Source organism: Neolamprologus brichardi, chromosome 19 (assembly GCF_056152115.1).
Source record: "Neolamprologus brichardi isolate AB-2024 chromosome 19, ASM5615211v1, whole genome shotgun sequence".
In the NCBI taxonomy this organism is placed as follows: domain Eukaryota; kingdom Metazoa; phylum Chordata; class Actinopteri; order Cichliformes; family Cichlidae; genus Neolamprologus; species Neolamprologus brichardi.
This window is the reverse complement of record NC_142122.1, coordinates 1,212,501-1,234,204: the sequence shown is the minus strand read 5'-3', so window position 1 is coordinate 1,234,204 and position 21,704 is coordinate 1,212,501. Positions and strand designations below refer to the sequence as shown.

At 41.6% G+C, this 21,704-nt stretch overlaps 4 protein-coding genes across 4 annotated transcripts in view; 1 reads left to right on the top strand and 3 right to left on the bottom strand.

Moving 5' to 3' along the window:
* LOC102788705 (interferon-inducible GTPase 5-like) overlaps positions 1-21,704 on the bottom strand; it is a 56,798-nt gene that overhangs the window by 32,007 nt on the left and 3,087 nt on the right. The window lies entirely within an intron of this gene.
* On the bottom strand, positions 2,337-6,280 carry LOC148097115 (interferon-inducible GTPase 5-like). The gene is made up of 3 exons (XM_087832740.1): positions 6,150-6,280; positions 3,435-3,997; positions 2,337-3,218 (listed from the first exon to the last, which is right to left on the bottom strand). The coding sequence occupies exons 1-3, from the start codon at positions 6,278-6,280 to the stop codon at positions 2,590-2,592; spliced, it is 1,323 nt and encodes a 440-aa protein (XP_087688866.1). The 3' UTR covers positions 2,337-2,589.
* Positions 7,355-14,850, top strand: LOC118455936 (interferon-inducible GTPase 5-like). Its single transcript, XM_035916166.2, has 3 exons — positions 7,355-7,379; positions 8,569-9,134; positions 14,252-14,850. Exons 2-3 carry the CDS (start codon positions 8,576-8,578, stop codon positions 14,848-14,850), a joined length of 1,158 nt encoding a protein of 385 aa, XP_035772059.2. The 5' UTR covers positions 7,355-7,379; positions 8,569-8,575.
* On the bottom strand, positions 18,271-19,915 carry LOC102788136 (interferon-inducible GTPase 5-like). Its single transcript, XM_035916159.2, has 2 exons — positions 19,351-19,915; positions 18,271-18,908 (listed from the first exon to the last, which is right to left on the bottom strand). The coding sequence occupies exons 1-2, from the start codon at positions 19,913-19,915 to the stop codon at positions 18,271-18,273; spliced, it is 1,203 nt and encodes a 400-aa protein (XP_035772052.2).

The following is a 21,704-nucleotide window of genomic DNA, read 5'->3' as shown; positions in this document are numbered from 1 at the left end:
TGCAGGATTTGAGTCCCGGGCAGCTTAGCATGTTACTGATGGTGACCTTTGTTACTTTGGTCCCAGCTCTCTGCAGGTCATTCACTAGGTCCCCCCGTGTGGTTCTGGGATTTTTGTTCACTGTTCATTTTGACCCCACGGGCTGAGATCTTGCTTGGAGCCCCAGATCCAGAGAGAATATCTGTGGTCTTGTATGTCTTCCCAGCCTGGTGCAGGTCTAAAATTTGTTTCTGATATCATTTGACACCTCTTTGGTCTTAGCAGTAGTGGAGTTTGGAGTGTGACTGTTTGAGGTTGTGTACAGGTGTCTTTTGCACTGATAACGAGTTCAAACAGGTGCCATTAATACAGGTAACGAGTGGAGGGCAGAGGAGAAGTTACAGGTCCGTGAGAGCTTGTTTGTAGGTGACCAAATACTTATTTTCCACCATAATTTGCAAATAAATTGTTTAAAAATCAAACTATGTGATTTTCTGGATTTTCTTTCTTATTTTGTCTCTCATAGTTCATACATATGATGAAAATTATAGGCCTCTCTTATCTTTTTAAGTAGGAGAACTCGCAAAATTGGTGGCTGACTAAATACTTGTTTTGCCCCACTGTATATGGTTTCATACTTTCTTTATGTAACAGCTCCACTTTTTGTACTATTCTAATCCGTGAGGAGTGAATTCAGTACAAGAAAGCATGAATCAAAAAACAGAAGATAAGCCATTTATTAGGCTGGAATAAGTCCAAACAAAGCTGCAAACGGTTCAAGGAGCAGAACAACAAAACAAAAATCCAAATGGCAAGAGAACATACAGGGAGGGTTAGTGTCTCCCTACCTTTTGTTTGTAAGTTTCACCAGCCTTATTAAACGTTTGCTTTTTGTTAAAAGCAAGTTTCTGTTTCCACATGTCTACTTCACACCTCAACCGCCACACAGTCTGTGACAGCTTTAAATCAACCATGAACACCAATGTGACACCTGCAGTGTCCCAGAGTGTGCTTTGGTCAGTGTCCACAAATACTGTCATGCTATTCGTGAGAAGAAGTTCCTGAAGCAGCAAAAGACCCACACGGCTGACACTGTTACTGGTATGTAAAAAATGTAAAACAGCACGGGGATCAGGAAACAAACAAATGAGTGAAATCAGTGAGATAAGCCAGGCGCCAGGAGAAGTTCAACTCATGATCAGATAAGTTCACTCAGAAAACGTGACTCCACTTCCTCATATCCTCAACACACTTTAGTACATCACAGTGCATTAACATCCAGGGAACTGAAATGAGAACATTTCAACAAATTATACATACAGAGTCCCAAGTAGAAAGCACGACCTATAACAAGTTAAATATCACCAAATTCATGCATTATGTCCTGTTCAGTATTTCTGTTTTGAGCTGTGTGTGTGATGTGAAATAATTTGACTGTAAAAGTGAAAGCCTAACAAACACAGGCAATACACAAGGAGTATGCAAAATATCAGGTAGATGAGCGAGAGGACCGGTCACCAAACTTTGAACATGAATACTGAGGCAACAAGATTTTTCAAGAAAGTCAAACCTTTCTGATCTTTTACCGTCTTTTACAAGAGCAACAACATCCAGGGTCACACAGTAAATCTATTAAAGAGATAATCGACCTCTGTGGGAGTAAGGTTTAGGCAGCTGCTTTGTATTGTATTGGCATTGATGGAAATAACAGCAAATTCAATTTCTTAAATTTAGTGACAACACGTTCAGACAGAAATTCACTGTAACTTCAACATGAAAATTAAAATGATTGTTTTTTCTGAACTGAGCATCACGTCTGAAAAATCAGAACATTATGTGACCCTGCTGCACACAAAGGAGAGAATTCAGGAATGTTTAGAACCTCTTTACAAACTTATATTTTTACTTTATGTTGTTGTTGCTCTCATGTTTTACCAAAAACAAAGGGAAAGAGGTGGAAGGGAGACAGGATTTATTTAGAGCCAGAGGCAAGAACAGCAAAGGCTGACTGATAACTGACTAGGAAAGACTTTTGGATATTTCTGAGTGGAGAGGTTACTGGTGGTCCACAGGAGTCAAGGGCAGGAGGAAAGTGAAGAAGAGTGGGCAGGCAGGTGAATATTCGAGGGAGAAAAGACAGAAGGGAAAAAATCCTCAGATTACCAAGACCATGACATTTGCATCGCTTTTTTCAGAAACTTTGTCTTTATTATTTTGACACAGAGAAAACTCTTTCTTCTTTTTACAAATATTTCCTCAGTCTCAGAGGACAAGTACTCCCACTCCTCATGAATCCCATAGTAACCCGTTTTTGTGGTTACAGTGAGAGTGAGGCTGCATATTTTGTGACAGATAAAATCATAGTATTTATGTAGTATTTGTAAAAATTGAAAGCTTTTTTTAAATATCCACAACTGCATTTTGTCCTAAATTGTTGTTTGTGTGTTAATGAAAATACATGAGACCTGCTAAGGCCGATACACTGATCAGCAGCACACTGGCTGAAATGTGCAGCTCGATTATGACTTCAGTTTTTACTTCAGAAAAAAAAATCTTTATAGCTTTTTAATATGATTCAGTTTTAAATGTGTCTCTTAATGATACTAACTTTTACTTTGGAAAATCACTCTGAGGTGCTCCAACCCAGACCCTCTCAAACACCCTCTGAGCATCATCAGCACAGACATTAAGAAACGTCTTCAGAAAACTGTAGGGAGTGATGAAAGACAGGCTCACTGCTGCTAGGATTCCACATTTTGGGATGAATCTGGATGCTCCCTTTGCTGCAGCTGTTATCAACACCTTCATGACAAAATATTTGTCTATTTTTTCTGCAGCCAGGGGTGACCTGACAGCATTGCTCAGAACAGTGTATGGAACATCAGAGCTGGCAGCAATTCTCTTCAGCGATGGCTTATCAAGCCCAAACCCAGCAACATATTTCAGGAATGATGTGAACATCAAGATCAGATCAACAGCAACAGAAAATCCAGGAACTGGAACAGCTGCTACAGCTGCAGACAGCAGAGTGATGTATTTCATGTTGGACTGAAAAGCTTTTTTCTTCTTGTTAATGATCTCCAGGTTCATGTTGGATGTGGCAAACAGCAGTGCATCTCTCTTGAGTTCAGGGAGTTCTTTCCTGAAGGTCTCGTGTAGGAGAGGGAAGTTGTAGAGGCGGGGATCAAAGCTGGAAACCAAGAAGACCTGTGGAGACCGAAACCCTTGTTTCTGGAGACCTGTGGTGTGAAAAAGACAGAAATGTGTTTCAAAGTTTAGGATTTTGATCATGAAACTCACTTTCACACTTGTTTCTGATAGAATCCTACAAATGAGCCTCAATTTCTCACTGTGGCTCAATAAAACCTCATGTCAGTCACAAGGATGATGTGTTATAAACAAAATCAGGATGAATTCAACAAATTTTGATATTGTAGAAATAAAAATAAATTCACTTTGAATGGAGTTTGTCCTGATATGTTCCAGTATCTTCTCTTCACTGAACTCTCTCTGACTTCTCTCTGCAGCGTGCATATCGTTGTCGATCTTTGAGCGAACAAAGTAGAACTTTTTCTTCATCTTCTGAATCTCTTGAGCGAGTTTCACATCATTTTCTCTGAAGCGAGTGTCTGAGATGATGATGAAGAAGTCAAACTTCTCAAATCCAACAAGTTTCAGGTACTCATCAAAATGTGGGGTTCGAACTCTAGGAACATCCCAAAGAGTGACATTGGGATAGTTTGGATGGGGGTGCGCTGTAACCTCTGAGGTGGTTTGTGTAACACCAGTTGAAGCAGCTCCCTCTTCTTCATCACCCATATCTCTGAAAGCATTAACAAAGGTGGATTTACCTGCACCAGATTCTCCTGTAATGGCAATTTTTAGTGGAATATTATCTTGCTTAATTAAACACTGTTTAATCTTTGCAATTGCTGCAGCAGTGTCGTTGTCATTCAGCGCTTCTTTAACTCGAGCAATTTCTTCTGGATGTGGATTGGATAGATCGTCCATGCTGATCCTTTAACAGAAGAAGAAAGGGATGCATTTAAAATCACTGCACTATTATGAGGAAACACAGAAACTAAACTTGGATCTAAAAGTATTTGAACAAAGACGCTTTTTAAAGTTGTCGTCGTACCACAGGATTTTAAACCACACAATCAAGTTGTGATTGAAGCCAGACTTTCAGCTTTAATTCGAGGGCTTCAATTAAAGCTCTGCATGAAATGTTTCACAATTACCAGATTTTTTTAAAATTCATCACAGACATCATAGACAGACAACTTTGGACAGGAGTTTGCAAAAACAACTTGTAAAAGAGCCAATGAAAGGCTGGGTGAGCTGTAACTATTTACATAAAGCAAAGACTAAAGATGTTTTCTAAAAAAGTAGGAAGGACAGCATTATTTATTTTGCCATAGGTAAATTATACTACAGTCCGTTTCACACTGACCACTACCAGTTAATTCTGCGCAAACAAGTCATGGTCCAGAGGTTGCTGAGCTGAGGATGAAGAAACCTTTCTTAAAGTTATTTGCATTCTCCTGTGGATGACATATCTTATTGTTTATACTTCGGATGTCAGCAATAGCGGTTTTTGATTCTATCACCCATTTGCTGGGAGTAAGGGCGCCCTCCGTTTGCGAGGTGCGCCTGCTGCTTGCAGCACAGGGAGGAGAGGGCGGGGCGGCGGGGGATTCTCTGGCCGACTGGAGCAGCGTCTAATAACCAACTCGCAAAATAAAATAAAAACAAACCAACAAACACGAAAACACCAGACATCATGATACAGACTTATAATTTGCACCGATGTTTTTCCTTGGTGCGCCTGCTCGCTGCTGAAGTCAAACTAAACTTTATTGTCATCTCCGCTACATACAGTCCAGTTTATAGAGAGACGGGACGACGAAGCTCCAATTACAGCAGTGCAAGTAAACAAACAATAAATAGAAGAAGAGTAAGAAAATAAATATACACTTTGGGACTCGGGGTAAAGGGATCAATAACAATTTAAAATTTATATTTTATATTTTGATGATTTAAAGTCTCACAAAACCCGTCGAAAGGGGGTCTGCTGCTTCCAAATAGAGCGCATTTCATTTATAATGTTGTAAATCCAAGCCCATCATGGATTCATGATTTGAATCCTGGGTTGTGTGAAATCTCAGAAAAGCACCTTAGACAAATGAATCTGTGAACTAAGGTGTAGGTGTGTTAGATCATGTTGTGATGATCCTCGGGTTGGGGGATGGGTGTTCATACTGGAGTGCAAAATTAAAACCAATGGAAGATGGACAAGAAAAGTTCAAAGTTAAATAGAAAAGAGGAGGAGAAACGAGTAAAAGATACAGGTAAGCAGATGTGTGATTGGATGATGGCAGGTCATCCTGAAACAATCAGAATCAGAAAACTTTATTAATCTCTAAGGAAATTATGTGCGTTACAGTTGCTCCAAGAAGAAATGGTAAAAATAGCAACAGTAACAGACTAAACTCCAAACAATACTTTATGTTACAGATTTTAATATTAATTAGTCATTGTCAGGTGTTGATTTGTCCTGTTCTCATTGTATGACGAATTATGATGGCTGTTTGGTAGCTGTTTGCATACTATGCATACTCTCTCTCTCTTCATGTGTGTGTGTGTGTGTGTGTTTCTTTCTCTGGCGAAATTCAGTATGGTTCCGACAACAGTTTTATGTTAATGTATGGACTGGATGTCAGTGTTTGAGTGAATGGCAGCCTATACTGGTCTTCACAATCCACAGAAAAAATAATAATAACCCAATTCAATTCAATTGTGTTTATATAATCACAACAACAACAGTGACAACAGTCTCCTCAAGGCCCTTCATACTGTAAGGTAAAGACGGCACAATAATGCAAACAACAGTGATAGATCGTAACTTACACACGTATCCGCTGGTAATAAATTCAATTCAGTTTTATTTATACAGCGCCAAATCACAACAGCCGTCGCGTCAAGGTGACTGTTATAAATACAATCAAAAACACTAACATGTCCCGCCCAGGTTACTGAAGCCCGTCTAGAATCACCACTGACAGCTACAACCAACCGCGCGCACGCTTTCCTTTTCTACGTGATCACGGAAAATGTGTCCACAGACTGACGTAAAGAACAGAAAGTCTAATCACGTGATGGAAGTTTACCTGCACGCTGTGCTTTTGAAGCGATGATAAGTACTGTCTGTAGCAGTGAATCTGATGGTGGAGCTGGTGGAGGTCTGTCTGTACAGAGTGCAGCCTTGTACTACTCTCAGCTGCACTCTGCTCCCACCCATATGAGTGGCCCCGCCCCTTGATGGCTTGCTGTTTGGTCTTTCTGTAGCTGTTGTTTTCTGTAGTTAAGAAAAGAAAAAGAAAAGATACACTACAGACTGGAAAAACTGAAAGTAAATTTTAAGATGTTGATGGATCACTTGGAGCAACTGCAGGTGGAGCACAAAGTGCTAAGAAATCTACAGTTTCCACAGACATAACCTGTGTATTAATGCTTACAGGACAAACGCTCCCCCTCCTCACAAATCACAGTTTAACTCTTTCGTTGAGATTTAACTACATTTGTGTGAATAAATTTATTTAATATTTTTAACATTTATATTTTATATTTTATACTTTTGATCAGACAAGAGAGGGTTTTCAGGAAAAACTGTTAAATGTTCAGTTTCTATGCCATATGTAAAAACAAGATCTAGAGCAGGGGTCGGCAACCTTGGGCACGCGAAGGGTTAACTGATGGCACGACCATAGCTGGACTGGCATACCGGGCCCGGTATGCCCGATGGTGATTGTTCGTTTTTTGGGCCTATGTTTTGGGTTAGGGTTAGGGTAGGATTAACCCTAACCTCACCGAGTACAGTGAGTCCGGGTTCGTCTCCTATAGATGATGCAGTTTGTCAGTGAAGACATCACTGTGACCTGACTGAATGGTTACCGCCCTGTCATCGAAACTATGATAAGACTCTACATTGTACTCATGCAGCTGGCTGTGAAACCAGAAATTACATAACTGATGTCAACAGTTCGTGGGCATTACGCACAAACACAGAGGGGTATTTCCCAGCCTGGCAGTTCACAGACTCCAGGACCCTACAAAATTCAAACCTCACAAGTCACTTTAAGTTTTCAAATCTCTGCAGAATCCTGCTTGTAGTGCCCTGTGCACGCTCGTCTTTGGAGCGGTGATCATTTCTTAACCACTCACAGCTACAGGAAGGACCAAAGACCAGAAATGCTTTGCTGTTTTCAGGGGGCGGAGCTACAGGACACATATAGGTGGAGGAGTTAAGAGACCAGTACGCACACTGACTTCCACCAGCTCCATACATCATCAGACTCACTGCTGGGTACAGCTCTTATCATCACTCCAACAGCACGCAGGTAAACCTCCATCATGTGATCACACTTTCTGCAAACTTCTTGCTGCTATCACGCACAATCTGATTTTAAAAGTCTTGGTCGATCGTGGCTCAAGAGTTGGGAGTTCGCCTTGTAATCGGAAGGTTGCCGGTTCGAGCCCCGGCTCGAACAGTCTCGTCGTTGTGTCCTTGGGCAAGTCACTTCACCTACCGCCTTCTGTTGGCCAGAAGGGCCGATGGTGCGATATGGCAGCCTCGCTTCTGTCAGTCTGTGGCTACAACTGTAGCTGCCTCCACCAGTGTGTGAATGGGTGGATGACTGGGTGTGTAAAGCGCTTTGGGGTCCATAGGCGGGACTAGTAAAAGCGCTATATAAATACAGGCCATTTACCATTTGGTCTCTCCAACTATGAGAATAAATATTTTTAGTCTTTCAGATGATTGCAGATTACCATAAACTTTCTAAAATGACTGATTGAAGCCAAAGCTGCAGTTGCGTTTAAATAACCGGTAAATAACATAAAAGTAGAGTCACAGCTAGTTTTTGTTTCTTATTATTCTTAAGAGGTGTTCCTCAGTATCAGACAGCTTTGCTCAGTTAGAACTTCCTGGTTCGTACTCGGCAGTTTGACTCGGGAGTCCAGACTTTCCAGGACGCACAGCTGGAGCTGCAGTGTACTTGATGACATCACAGCTCAGCTGTACGTGTTTTTATTGCCGTTACTTGTTTCACTGTGGTTAATATTTACAATGCAAACTGTGCACGATGCGCTTCCTTAGCAACATATACACTTCTTCTTCTTCTTCTTCTTCTTTAAAAAAAAAGGTCAAAACAATCATTTTAAGCACTTTGTTAAATATTTGGCCAGAAATGGAGCATCATGGGAGAAAATGTGGAAATAATATTTGTTCATTAATTTACGTAGGAGTGATCTTAAAATGTGTATAAAAAAATTGCACAGCACACTGAAATAAATAATCTACAGACGTCTCAGTAACTGTGCTTTATAAAGCTCCCCGAATTTAAAACAGACATATTCCAAAAACTGAGATCCTACCTCAAAATCAACTTTAAAGATTGAACTTCAGGTTTTGGTTTAATCCGATCATAACCAATGACTAAATTTAAATGTCAAATTAAAGTAGATAAGCACAAATTTTGCAGTTCAAGAAAAAAGTCACATTTTCCACATTTTTTCTCCTTGTTTAAGGATCAGCATGGAGGACCCAGATGACTTATATATGGAAGACATTCCTGGAGTTAAAGAAGCCCTGCAGAACAACGACACTGCTGCAGCAGCTGCAAAGATTGAAGAAAATTTAAAACAACAAAATAATATCCCACTAAATATCGCCATCACAGGAGAAGCTGGTTCTGGTAAATCCACCTTTGTTAACGCCTTCAGAGGACTATGTGGTGATGAGGAGGGAGCTGCTCCTACTGGTGTTACAGAAACCACCTCAGAGGTCACAGCGTACCCCCATCCAAACTATCCCAATGTTATGTTATGGGATCTTCCTGGAATCGGCACCACCAAGTTTCCAGCTAAGAAGTACCTGCAGCTTGTTGGATTTGAGAAGTTTGACTTCTTCATCATCATCTCAGACACTCGCTTCACGGAAAATGACGTGAAACTCGTTCAGGAGATTCAGAGGATGAAGAAAAAGTTCTACTTTGTTCACTCAAAAATTGACAACGATATAAAAGCTGAGAGAAGAAAGAGAGACTTCAGTGAAGAGAGGACTCTGACAAAGATCAGAGACGACTGCGTTCACAGTGAGTGTCTGATCACTTACAGCTCAGTGTGATCACTGTATGGATTCACTTTAATATTCAGGTCTTAACTTTACATTATTTGTTGTTATGTGTGTAATCATGTTTTTTTTTTTTTTTTTTTTTTTTTTTTTTTTTTTTTCTGCCTGTCCCATTTGGTTCTTTAGCCGTCAGAATTGTTGTCTGAAGACCAACAAGGATACCCAATGGATTTATTTTGCCAAATGGATCATCATGGCATTGCCGTATTGGTCCATTTGATCGACCTTTGTTTTTATTATTTATTTTATTTTATTTTCAGTTGTTACAGACGGGACAGACATGAGTGAGGGATAGGAAAGGGAGAAAGAAAGAGGAAGGAAAAGAAAAACAGAACGGGAGAGGGACAGTGAGAAAGGGGGGAAAAAAAAATATCTCCGGGATCACCTGTTGAGAGAAAAAGAATAGAAAACAAACAAAAAAAACAAAACAAAACAAAGCAACATACTATACACAACACCATCGCATTAATCTACCTAAGTGTAAACAGCAGTAAATACTAAATATTGAATGTTGTTGTGCAGCACGCAGGACAGACAGCGCACAATGTGCTTTGAAGTAGCAGCCAAGAAAGGTGTGATTTAAGTCTACAAACAGTGAACACCTGTGTGCACACCTGTGTGGATCGGCGCGCTTGTATTCAAATGGTTTCCCCATGTAATGGTCTGCAAGAGGGTGTAGAGAGCCATAGCCCTGTCCCCCAGGGCATGAAGCAGGCATGGAGGAGATCCAGGCCCCAGACATCCAGAGGTCCCAGAGTGCAAGAGCCCAAGGAGGACCACCGGAGGGGCATCCGTGCCACCTTCATGGGAAGGGCTGAGGATACCCAGGCGAGGGGTCACCCAGTAGCCACCGGGCAGAAACTAGAGGGGGCTGCACCGGCGTGCTCGTCGGCTCCGCCGGCAGCCAGCTGTGCCAGAGTGAACCGAGCCGCAGGCACAGAGGCCGGAGGCCCGAGGGCCCTCCGCGCCCCGGAAGAGGCCTGACTGAGCAGCAGGCGCCAGGCCCCGCCAAGTAGCCACCAGGAGTGAGCTGGCACATGACCTGAGCGCCCAGCCCCGGACACCAAGAACCAACAATGCACCGACCCCTGAGGGCATCAGTCACCGGCAGGGAGTGTGGTGAGGGGAGATAGGCCTCCACACTTGGAGGGCCTGGGAGTTCCCAGAGAGGTGGAGTCTAAGACCCGACCTGACATATAGACACAGACAAACAGGCACACACAGACACAGACATGCATTCCCACCCTCATGCACACATATACAAACACTCAGCACTCACCCAACGTAGGAATAAACGTAAATGGACATGTACACACAATCACACTCCCCAAACATACTCTATACCCCGGGTCCAGGTATCCTCGCCCCCAGAGGGGGAAACGGCACCCAGACCCAAGAGATGTTACCCTTCCCTCCGGGGTGGAGGCTAGCAGACCGCCCCAGGCTCCGCAGCAGCAGGGAGGCCAATCGGACAGCCAGCATCTCTTCCCAGCCCCCCCGTCCCGATGGCTAGCAGAGAACGGGGGTGTGTTAAGACCCCATACCCTCCTCCTCCCGCTCAAGTGTAGTGTTGCTGCGTGTTGCTCTAAAGTGTGTTTAAAACAAGGGAGAGCATGGTGCTGCTGCCAGAGAGCAGCAGGTGTTAGCACGGCCCCTCCCGAGAACCCTCAATGTCTACATGGATTTAAAATTGAGAGGTGGGCACCTGCGCCAGAGGTAGGTTTGAATACACAGACCGTCTACTGGACGCCGTTAACGTGCCCACCCTCAAGGCCCTATATATATATATATATATATATATATATATATATATATATATATATATATATATATATATATATATATATGTGTGTGTGTGTGTGTGTTATGAGAGTGTAAGTAATGTGGATGTCTAAGTTGTGAGATAAAATTGAGGCACAGGTGGCCAGAAGAGGACAGAGGGGGGGGGAATGTCTCCCCTGCACCCTGGTGACACACCCGCACCCCAAAGCCCTACCTGTGTGGGTGGGTGTGGTGGAGCGGGAAGAGGGAGGCAGCCGGGGATGGGGAGGAAAAGAAGGGAGGGGAGGGTGTCCCTCCCTAGGGCCAGCTCCCCCGCTGACCCCAATAGGCACCCCCGTCCTCTGGTATCCACCAAGGCAAGGGAGCCCAGGCCCATCCAGACCGGGGCCTACGGCAGCAGCACCGCCAAGCCCCACAGGACCCGGGGCAGCCCACCCTACCCCACCGCAGAGGAAACTGTACCCACCCCAACATTCAATCATCTCCCAGACTACACAAGACACAGACACCCAGGTTAAGTTTATTCTCCACCTCTCCTATGTCTCTCCCCCACCTGCAGAGTGGACTCCTGCACAGATGGAACAACCTCCCTGCCAGTTGAAGAGCCCCCCGGTTAGGCCGATGCACAAGAGGCCCCCTGCGCCAGGGCTGAGCCCCCGTGCACCCACCCGCCCACAACCTCGGCGACACACCGACGAGGACCGAAGCCCCCAAGGCCCAGCCAGAGCCCCAGCACGGAGGCGAAGCACCCCCGAACCCCAAACCCCCACGCCCGCCCCGGATCCACTCAGGGGCAGCCAGGCCACCAGGCCAGTAACCTCCGCCCGCCAGCACAGACCATCCTCCAGCCCCGCTGCACGCGGCCACGAGGAGAACAACCTCTGAGAGCGACCAGAGCCACTAACCAGGTTATGAACACAACCCCCGGGTTAAGCCCTCCAGGGATAACGTCTCTAGGGGTCCTCCAGGTGCCCTAAGCCCATCCCAACCTCCACATCAACCACAATAGCCAAGGCGGGACCAAACCACGACCCCCCAACCCCGCTAGGTGATGGAGCCGATCAAAGGAGCCCAGAGGGATTGATCTAATGTGGTGGCAGAGGCTATATCGAGACTAATGTGATCTATTAGATAGTTTCTATATTGGCTAGAATTAAGATTATTTTTATTTTTCCAGTTCATGAGGACCGTTTTCTTGGCGATGCATAGAGCAGTAAAAACCATGTGGACTGTATTAGTTTCTGTAGTGACATCATCCAAATTTCCCAACAAGCATACTAAAGGGGAGGTTGGAATTTTACATTTCAGACACTTTGATAAGTCTTCACATATCTCGTGCCAAAACTTCTGCACTGGTGGACAGAACCAAAGAGCGTGGATGTAATTGTTTGGTGTATTGCCTTGACAGTGTGAGCAGTTGTTGGCGGATGTAAAGCCCATCTTGAACATTCGATGACCTGTATAGTGCACTCTATGCAGTATTTTGTATTGTATTAATTGCAGATTGGGATTTTTAATCAATTTAAAGGTTTTTAAGCACATCTGAGACCAGACGTTTTGGTCTAAGCTGACTGATAAATCTGCTTCCCACTTTGCAATAGGAAGGGATATTGATTCATCTATTTTAGAAAGTGTTCTGTATATTTTAGATAATAGTTTGGGGGATTTAAGAGTAAGAAATTGAACCACACTTGGTGGTGTTTGTAATTCAATTTGACTGAGGTTAAATTTCTTTTTTACTATGGATTTAATTTGTTGATATTCTAAAAATCTTTTCTTGTTGATCCCATATTGTGTAACTAGTCTGTCAAATGGAATAAATTCTGTTCCCTCTAATATATGTTCTAAGTATTTAATTCCTTTACAACTCCATTCTGGGAAATTAATCTTATTATTGTTTTGTAATATGTCAGGATTATTCCAGATAGGTGTACGTTTGCATGGGATTAATGAAGACTCCGTTATTTTTAGAAACTCCCACCATGCTGTCAGAGAAAAGCTGATGTTGATGCTTTTAAAGCATTCATGTCTTTTGATGTTTGAGCTAATAAATGGTAGGTCTGAAATCTCTAGATCATTGCATAGTGCCTGTTCAACATCTAGCCAGGGCTCATCTAAGAGGGTACATTTTAACCATTCTGAGATGAACTGAAGCCTGTTGGCTAAGAAGTATTGGTGAAAATTAGGCAGATCTAATCCTCCTCTATCCTTGGTTCTTTGTAGTGTTTTTAAGCTGATACGCGGGGGTTTATCTTTCCAAAGGAATTTAGAAATATGTGAATCCAGAGATCTGAACCAATCTTGTGATGGTTTGTTGGGGATCATTAAAAATAAGTAATTTATTTTTGGCAAGATCATCATTTTTATAGTGGCGACCCTTCCCATGAGTGATATGGGTAGAGATTTCCATCTAGTCAGATCGCCTTCTACTTTCTTTAGAAGTGGGATGTGGTTTAATTTAATTAAGTCTGAAAGCTTAGGAGAAACATTAATACCTAAATATTTAATATTTCCAGATTGTAGTGGGGCAGAAGATGAATTATGGAAGGAGCAGTTAATGGGAAGAACTGTAGATTTTGGCCAATTAATTGAATAATCTGAAACTCTTGAAAACCAGTTTATTAGAGTAATTACCTCAGAGAGGTTGATTTGTGAGTTTTGCAGAAAAAGCAACACATCATCCGCATAGAGACTGATTTTATGTTCTACGTTCTTACATTTTATGCCCTTAATTGTTGTAGCCTGTCTAAATGCTGCTGCTAGAGGTTCGATAAAAATTGCAAAAAGTGAAGGGGAGAGTGGGCATCCCTGTCTGGTGCCCCTCATGAGACAAAAGCTGGAGGATGTCTGGTCATTTGTTCTGATACGAGCTGTTGGGGAATTGTATAATATTCTTATCCAATTTATGAAAGGGTTTCCAAAACCAAATTTGTGTAAAGTTGCAAATAAAAATTTCCAGTTAACTCTGTCAAATGCTTTTTCTGCATCTAGAGATAATATTATGGTTTCAATGTTTTTATTGTATGAGTAGTCTATTAAATTAAGTAATCTACGAGTGTTTGTTGAGGAGTGCCGACCTTTTATGAAACCAGTTTGGTCAGGATGAATTAAGAGGGGGGTTATTTTCTCTAATCTCTTTGAGAGAGCTTTGCAGATTATTTTAAGGTCTACATTTATAAGGGATATTGGACGATAACTTGAGGGAAATAAAGGGTCTTTTCCTGGTTTTAGCAGGAGATTAATGTTGGCAGAATTCATATTTGGTGTGTAATCATGTTAACTCCTTCTGTGAAACAGGACTCAGAGGATTAGGCTTCGAGTCTCCGCAGGTGTTCCTGGTGTCCAGCTTTGAGCTCCACCTGTATGACTTCAATCTCTTACATAAGACCTTGGAGAGAGACCTTCCTTCAAAGAAGAGAGATGCTCTGCTGTTCGTCATGCCCAACTTCAACCCAGAGATCATCAGGAAGAAGAAAGAAGCTTTTCAGTCCAAAATAAAATACTACGCTCTCGGATCTGCAGCTGGAGCAGCTGTTCCACTTCCTGGTCTTTCTATTGCTGTTGACCTTGCTTTGCTGTTTGGTGCCGTCACACATTATGTTTTGGCGTTTGGTCTCGATGTCCCGTCTCTGAAGAGACTTTCTGCCAGAACAGGTGTGCCCTACGCTGATCTGCGTGCTGTCATCATTTCACCACTGGCTGCAGCAGAAATAACTACAGAGCTCCTCTTGAAGGTGATAGACCAAGCAGAGGAAGCATCCAGATTTATTCCATTTATTGGAATTCCAGTAGCCATGGGTCTCTCTTTCACTAAAACGTATAAAGTTCTGAATGTTATCCTCAGTGAGCTCGCTGAAGATGCTGAGAAGGTGTTTGAAAAAGCTCTGGGTCAGTAAAACTCAAATGAGGCTTAGTGACTGTGTGCTGTGTGTAAATTCTCCTAAACGACTGAATCCAGGCACCAGTTTAGCTCACAGGTTCAACAGGTGATCACATGTGTGGCTAAATGCAGTGTCCTGGATTTGACCTCTGACCCTGCTGTGTGTCTGCTCCACACTCTCGCTCTCACTGCAATATTTAACAAAGGCAAAACAATATATATGTACTGAGTCACAGTCAGCTGCACATTTATCTTTCACAGTGATCAGAATAAATTTGATTTGTTTTACAAAAACCTGTTTATAACGTAGAGGAGCTGCTGAATCATTGCTGTGATGCTTTTTCACATTGTGTGTGTAATCAGCTGATCAGCTGCTGTTTTTATCTGAACTTGTATTTTATTTGTGATTTAGTAAAATGATAAAACAGTTTGTGTTCACTGCCCTCCAGTGGTCAGAATCAGGAACTACAACTGATATAACTGTAACCATCAGCCATATTAATAATAAAATGCTGTTTATAAACACATTAGCATTAGTGTAAGTGTGTTTGATTTGTTTTTAATTCAACGGATTTCACTGAATCCGTTTCAATTTAATTTCATTTATATGGCTCATTCACAACAACTGTCCAATTATTCATCAGTTAGAAAAGCACAGAAATGGTGGGAAAGTATTTTACAGACACTCTGGTAAAAGGTGGATGATGATGGAGCAGCGATATAAATCCTGAGAGGCTGATCAGGAAGTGGAAGCAGGTGTGCTGATCGTTGAGGAAGATCAGCTGACTGTCTGGCAGGTTTGGGTCTGACTGCAGTTCTTAATCTAACATTCAGTTGTGATTCTGTGAACACACACAAAATATAACTAAATAAAGCCAATAAGAGAGGAATCGTTTACAGGAAAACTGAAGCTTCCTCATGTTTCATGTTTTCTAATCTGATCTCAAACAAATGGAAAGTCCCATTATAAACATGCATCTAACAAGCTGCTCATTTTCATCTTTACTCTCCAAAATCAGCCAAATAACCATCAAACTTGGGACGTGTATCATGTCAGTTTGTTTGTACATAAGGAAAAAAACTTGTATGCAAAACACTGAGTCAGACCAAAAGTGAATACATCATCACAAAATCAACACAAGTCTTTGTTCACCCACAGACAGACTTTAACCAGCAAACATCATGTCAGGAAGAAAGCTGAACATCAGAGTCTGTGGGGAGGACAAGCATCTTTAAACCACTGATCAGGAAATAAAAACCTCTCAGCAGTGGCTCACATAGCATCTGCTCTTATATAACTATCATTAGCTTACAGCTTTAAGTCTTTAAGGTCTGTGCTAACTAAAAATAAAGACAAGATGATAGTTTATTCAATTTTAATAAAATTTGCAGATTGTTTAGGTGAAGTTTAATAAACTCCTTAGCATCTAAAATATAACAGGACACCGGAGTAAATTCTCGAGCATCTCACACTTCTGATAATCAGCTGTCTGCTTTAATCTCAGCCAAACCGATTTACTCAGGAACAAATAAAATACTGAAAAAAGCCAAACAATAACATTTTTAAGTTATCTAAGTGACTTATATATCATGTTTAACCTGAGTAGCGAAAGACCGCGGTGGGCTTGAAAACAATTTGCGGGAGTCCGGTGCTCTCACGGCTCAAGTGAGCCTAGCCCCCGGCTAGCTATCGAGCTAGTGGCTAACAGACGTCTCCGAAATCGTCGGAGCGCTTTTGAAAATATGTGGTGTCTTGATAAACTGAGCAGATATTTGAGGTTTACACAGCTACATTCTCGCCTGAAAATATGTTAAACGTTTATTTTGTGACCCAGAAAGAATAATAAGAGTAATATTAAAACTAACTAGCTGCCGCCATTGTTGACAACTGAGCTGAGTCGCCCTATGAATTCTGGGACAGAGCTTCTTCTTCTTCGAGGTTTAACGGCAGCTGGCATCCTTGTACATGCAGTGCTGCCATCTTCTGTTTCAGTCCGTTATTACACTCTTAAATCCTACTACTTATTCCTGCGTCTTTTGTGATCTTACAAAGCTTCAAATGACACGTCGACTATTAAATTAGTCGTCGACGATTTTGATAGTCAACGTAATCGTGACTAGTTGACTAATCGTGGCAGCCCTAGTCAGAGCTCTGAGTTCAGGAGCTAAAAGCAGAACCAGAAAGTAGACAGGAAAAGGTTTGAGTTGACAGTGTACCACAAATTTATTTTTTCTTCTAGATCTAGAAATGGCAACACATGGGGAAACAGCTAACACATGAACCTAACCACATCACAGGGGAAACATAAAACTAAACACAATGAACACAGGAACCGGGACCTCTTTCAAAATAAAACAGGAAACATAATGAGACGCAGATGACAACATGAACTTGGCAACATAAGACACACAGACATGAAACACATGAAGGGCAAGGGAGACTTAACAGGGGTTGAAAACACAAGTGGAATAAAATAAACAAATAAACTCGTAACTTAATGAGCTTAAATATACACTATAAACATCAAAATAAACTAAAACTCAAAACGGGTTAGAGTTAGCCTAAGCCTATAGACCAAATATCTAAAAACCAATTAGCTTTGAAAGAAAATAATTAATTGCAGCAGCAGACTTTTAAATATGTTTTATTTTGCTACATTAGGACAGAAAAAGCTCAAGTCTTTTGTAGGTAAGAACGATCAGTGTCAAACCAGTGTTTCTAATATTCTGTCCACCCGAGATAAGAACTCATAATGTATTGTGTGGTGCAGTGGAATCTATTGTTTCATCAAAATCAGATACTGCTACTACTAATAACAATTAATGTTAATATCTTTATTAATAACATTTTATTTATAGCAAGCAGGAATAACGTTGATAAACATGCAGTCATATTTGTATTATTTGTGTTGTAGTTGCTCACTGTGACCGCTGGAGGGCAGTGAACACTCATCACAAACTACAGTCAACAGGACTCAAACACCACAGAGCAGTTTCTGTTCTACACACCTCTGCTTATCACATTACATCATCCACTCTTTAATAGCTGGTATTTATCATGCTGGATGCTATGATGTGATAACAAAACAATCAGACTCATCACACTCTAGTGCTGACAATAACAACAACACAAAGAACAAAGAAACGCATCATTGCAATGATTCAGTAGCTCTTCTACATTATACACAATTCATATCTGAATAATAAGATCACATTAGTTCCTGTGTTGATGTGATGGAAAGTTTGAGTGTGAGAAGCTGGGAGAAGTTACTCTGCTGTTTCTGCTGTGATCAGAGGAACTACTCTATACTACAAGCCTCAGTTATAATTTAAGCAATTGATTTCAGGAGAATTTAATTCAGTCTACTTTGAAAAAGATCAAAACCTCATTTTTTGGCCTATCCTAGTATGATTAAAGAAGTTGCCATTTATAATATCACACTGAGGTGTTCAGACCCAGAGCCTTTTTAAACACCCTCTGAGCATCATCAGCGAGCTCATTGAGGAAATAATTCAGAGCTCTGTAGGTTGTGGTGAAGGAGAGGCCCATAGCCAGAGGGATTCCTATTAATGGAATCCACCTGGATCCTTCCTCTAGTGCCATGAGTGTAACTGTGCTGGCCGTTTGGGACAACAGCTTCAGGAGGAGATCTTTGGTTATTTTTACTGCAGCCAGTGGTGATTTAAGAACATCAAGCAGCTCAGTGTAGGGCACACCTGAGCTGGCAGAGAGTCTCTCTAGTGATGGCTTATCAAGCCCAAATCCAACTACATAACGCATGGCTAAATCAACCATCATGGACAGGTCCATACAAATGGAAAGTCCAGGAACTGGAGTCCCTGCTGCAGCTGCAGACAGACTAGCCCAGTATTTTATTTTATACTGAAAAGCTTCTTTCTTCTTGCTGATGATCTCCAGGTTGATGTTGGGCAGGGCAAACAGCAGAGCATCTCTCTTGTGTGCAGGAAGTTCTCTCTCTAAGGTCTCATGTAAGAGAGAGAAGTCATACAGGTGGAGCTCAAAGCTGGACACCAGGAAGACCTGTGGAGACTTGATGCCTTGTCCCTGAAGACCTGAGTTATTAAAGAGATACAACAAGATTCAGAGTTTATAATTGAGAATCAGTAAGATCAGTAAAATGGTATTTATATAAACCATGTGGGAGGAAAAAGAGCAAGCACATGTACAATGTAATTTTAATATTTTTTACAGTTTGCAAAATTAAACATTAAACAAATGATCCTGCACACCTCGCTGTGGCTTCAGTGAAACAAGAACCCAATTACAAAGTTCAGATTTTAGAAAGGCTGCAAACCAGACTGAATTCAGTTGATTAATTTGATTTTTAGTTTAATATTGTCTGTTGGGTGTTGTTCAGTGTTAATACTGAAAACAAACTTTAAAAAGAGCTTTTGCTTGTGAGAAATAGCTACACTTTTTTGAGTTTTTTTGAGTTGGATGATGGACAAACCAATTCATCTCACTTAGTGATAAAGGATTTTATAGGACACTCACCTCCAATACAGTCTTGTCTGATTTTTTCAAGAGTCTTTTCTTCACTGAAGTCTTTCTTTCTTCTCTCAGCTCGTAAATCGTTGTCAATCTTTGAGCGAACAAAGTAGAACTTTTTCTCCATCCTCTGAATCTCCTGAGCCAGTTTCACGTCATTTTCTCTGAAGCGATCGGCTGAGATGATGATGAAGAAGTCAAACTTCTCAAATTCAACAAGCTTCAGGTACTCATCAGCTGGAAACTTGGTGGTACCAACTCCAGGAAGATCCCAGAATCTAACATTGGGGTAGTTTGGATGGGGGTATTCTTTAACCACCATGGTGGTTTCTGTAACACCAGTAGGAGCAGCTCTCTCATCATCATCGGACAGCCGTCTGAGGGCATTAATAAAGGTGGATTTACCAGCTCCAGACTCCCCTGTAATGGCGATATTTAGTGGAACATCATTTTGCTTGTCTAAATATTCTTGAATCTTTGCAGCTGCTGCAGCAGTGTCGTTGTTCTTCAGGTCTTCTTTAACTGCAGCAATTTCCTCTGGAAATGAATCATTTGGATCCTCCATGCTCATCTTTAAATATAAAAAGAAAGAATATAAAAATCACTGCATTCTCTGCAACTACAGTGTGTATATGATCCTCGAGTGTGTGTATATATATATATATATATATATATATATATATATATATACATATATATATATGTATATATATACATATATATGTATATATACATATATATATATATATATATATATGTATATATATATATATGTATATATATATATATATATATATATATATATATATGTATATATATATATATATATATATATATATATGTATATATATACATATATATGTATATATACATATACATATACATATATATATATATATATATATATATATATATATATACATACTAGGGGTGCAACGATACTCGTATCGATATCGAACCGTTCGATACAGTGCTTTCGGTTCGGTACGCATATGTATCGAACGATACAACATTTTTAATTTATTTTATCAACTTTCCTTCTGACGGTGCTGTCTGTGTTGAGCGCTCAGTGGATCTGCGCTCGACAGTGCAGCCTAGGCGGAGTAGTGGAACACAGATTCACTGAGCGCAGGGCAAGCTAGCGAGACAGAAGCTAGGCTAGTTGCAACATGGCAAATTGAACCTCCCCCACCCTCATTCAGATCTGGCGTTTGGAACTATTTTGGTTTTCATGTGATGTATGACCCTGAAGGTAAGCGCGTCATGGACAAAAGTAAAACAGTATGTTGGATGTGCCACGCAATGCTCAATTACATGGGTGGGAAGTAGTGTGTTAGCGCAGTTAGCTCGTTAATGTGTTGACGTCTTCCAGCCCCACTCATGAGGTGATCCACGGTAGCTCGTTAACGGAGATTTGCCGTGTTGTGACGTTAATGTCATTTCAGATTAACGCTGACAGCACTAGTGGGAACACAACCAATATGACTGCACATTTACTCTGACATCATCCTAGTGCAAAGACAAGTGGAAGCAGACAAAAACAAGCAGGCATGCTACAAACTTTACCCGAGTCATTTAGACAGCCGTTAGCACTAGTGATGTTCGATTCGTGAACGAATCGTTCAATACTCGAGAATCACTTTACTGACTCGTGAATCATGATTCACAAGCCCAACTGACTCACTGACTCATCCCTGTTTCTGTTAGCAAACTAATTCGCTTAGTAGAAATATATCTAGCTTATAATTAAAATTGTGGGGGGGGAAAAAACAACAGCCAGTTTCTTAACAAAAGCATTTCTGCTCTGAATTGGAAGAAAAAACCCCGAGTAGAAGCTCACATCAAGAAAATAGCTCCTCGGTTCACAGTAGCATCGCTCTGCTAACATGCTAACAGCACATTCGAGCTACTCACCCCCTCCCTTCCTGTGCTGAATCGTAAGCGTAAGCAAATCACTCAGGACTCGCTCACCCCCTCCCTCCTGTGCTGAATCATAGAGCGAACGAATCACTCAGGACTCACTAACCCCCTCCCTCCTGTGCTGAATCGTAAGCGTAAGCGAATCACTCAGGACTCGCTCACCCCCTCCCTCCTGTGCTGAATCATAGAGCGAGCGAACGAATCACTCACTCACTCACTCACCCCCTCCCTCGTGTGCTGAATCGTAAGCATAAGCGAATCACTCAGGACTCGCTCACCCCCTCCCTCCTGTGCTGAATCATAGAGCGAGCGAACGAATCACTCACTCACCCCCTCCCTCCTGGCTCACAGCTTCTTCTTCTTCTTGGTTGGCAACCAATGTTAAGGTGCATTACCGCCCCCTGGCTCACAGCTCAGTGGACATTTAGATGAGAAAATAT

What these genes read in the sequence shown, in the direction of transcription:
- LOC148097115 (XM_087832740.1), bottom strand. Translation starts at nt 6,280, where the DNA reads ATGGGTGGGAGCAGAGTGCAGCTGAGAGTAGTACAAGGCTGCACTCTG. An exon ending in TTCAAAAGCACAGCGTGCAG is followed by an intron (nt 3,998 to 6,149) that starts GTAAACTTCCAT and finishes CTTCTGTTAAAG; the next exon opens with GATCAGCATGGACGATCTAT. An exon ending in CAGGACAAACTCCATTCAAA is followed by an intron (nt 3,219 to 3,434) that starts GTGAATTTATTT and finishes TTCACACCACAG; the next exon opens with GTCTCCAGAAACAAGGGTTT.
- LOC118455936 (XM_035916166.2), top strand. Translation starts at nt 8,576, where the DNA reads ATGGAGGACCCAGATGACTTATATATGGAAGACATTCCTGGAGTTAAA. An exon ending in CAGAGACGACTGCGTTCACA is followed by an intron (nt 9,135 to 14,251) that starts GTGAGTGTCTGA and finishes TCTGTGAAACAG; the next exon opens with GACTCAGAGGATTAGGCTTC.
- LOC102788136 (XM_035916159.2), bottom strand. Translation starts at nt 19,915, where the DNA reads ATGAGCATGGAGGATCCAAATGATTCATTTCCAGAGGAAATTGCTGCA. An exon ending in CAGACAAGACTGTATTGGAG is followed by an intron (nt 18,909 to 19,350) that starts GTGAGTGTCCTA and finishes TTAATAACTCAG; the next exon opens with GTCTTCAGGGACAAGGCATC.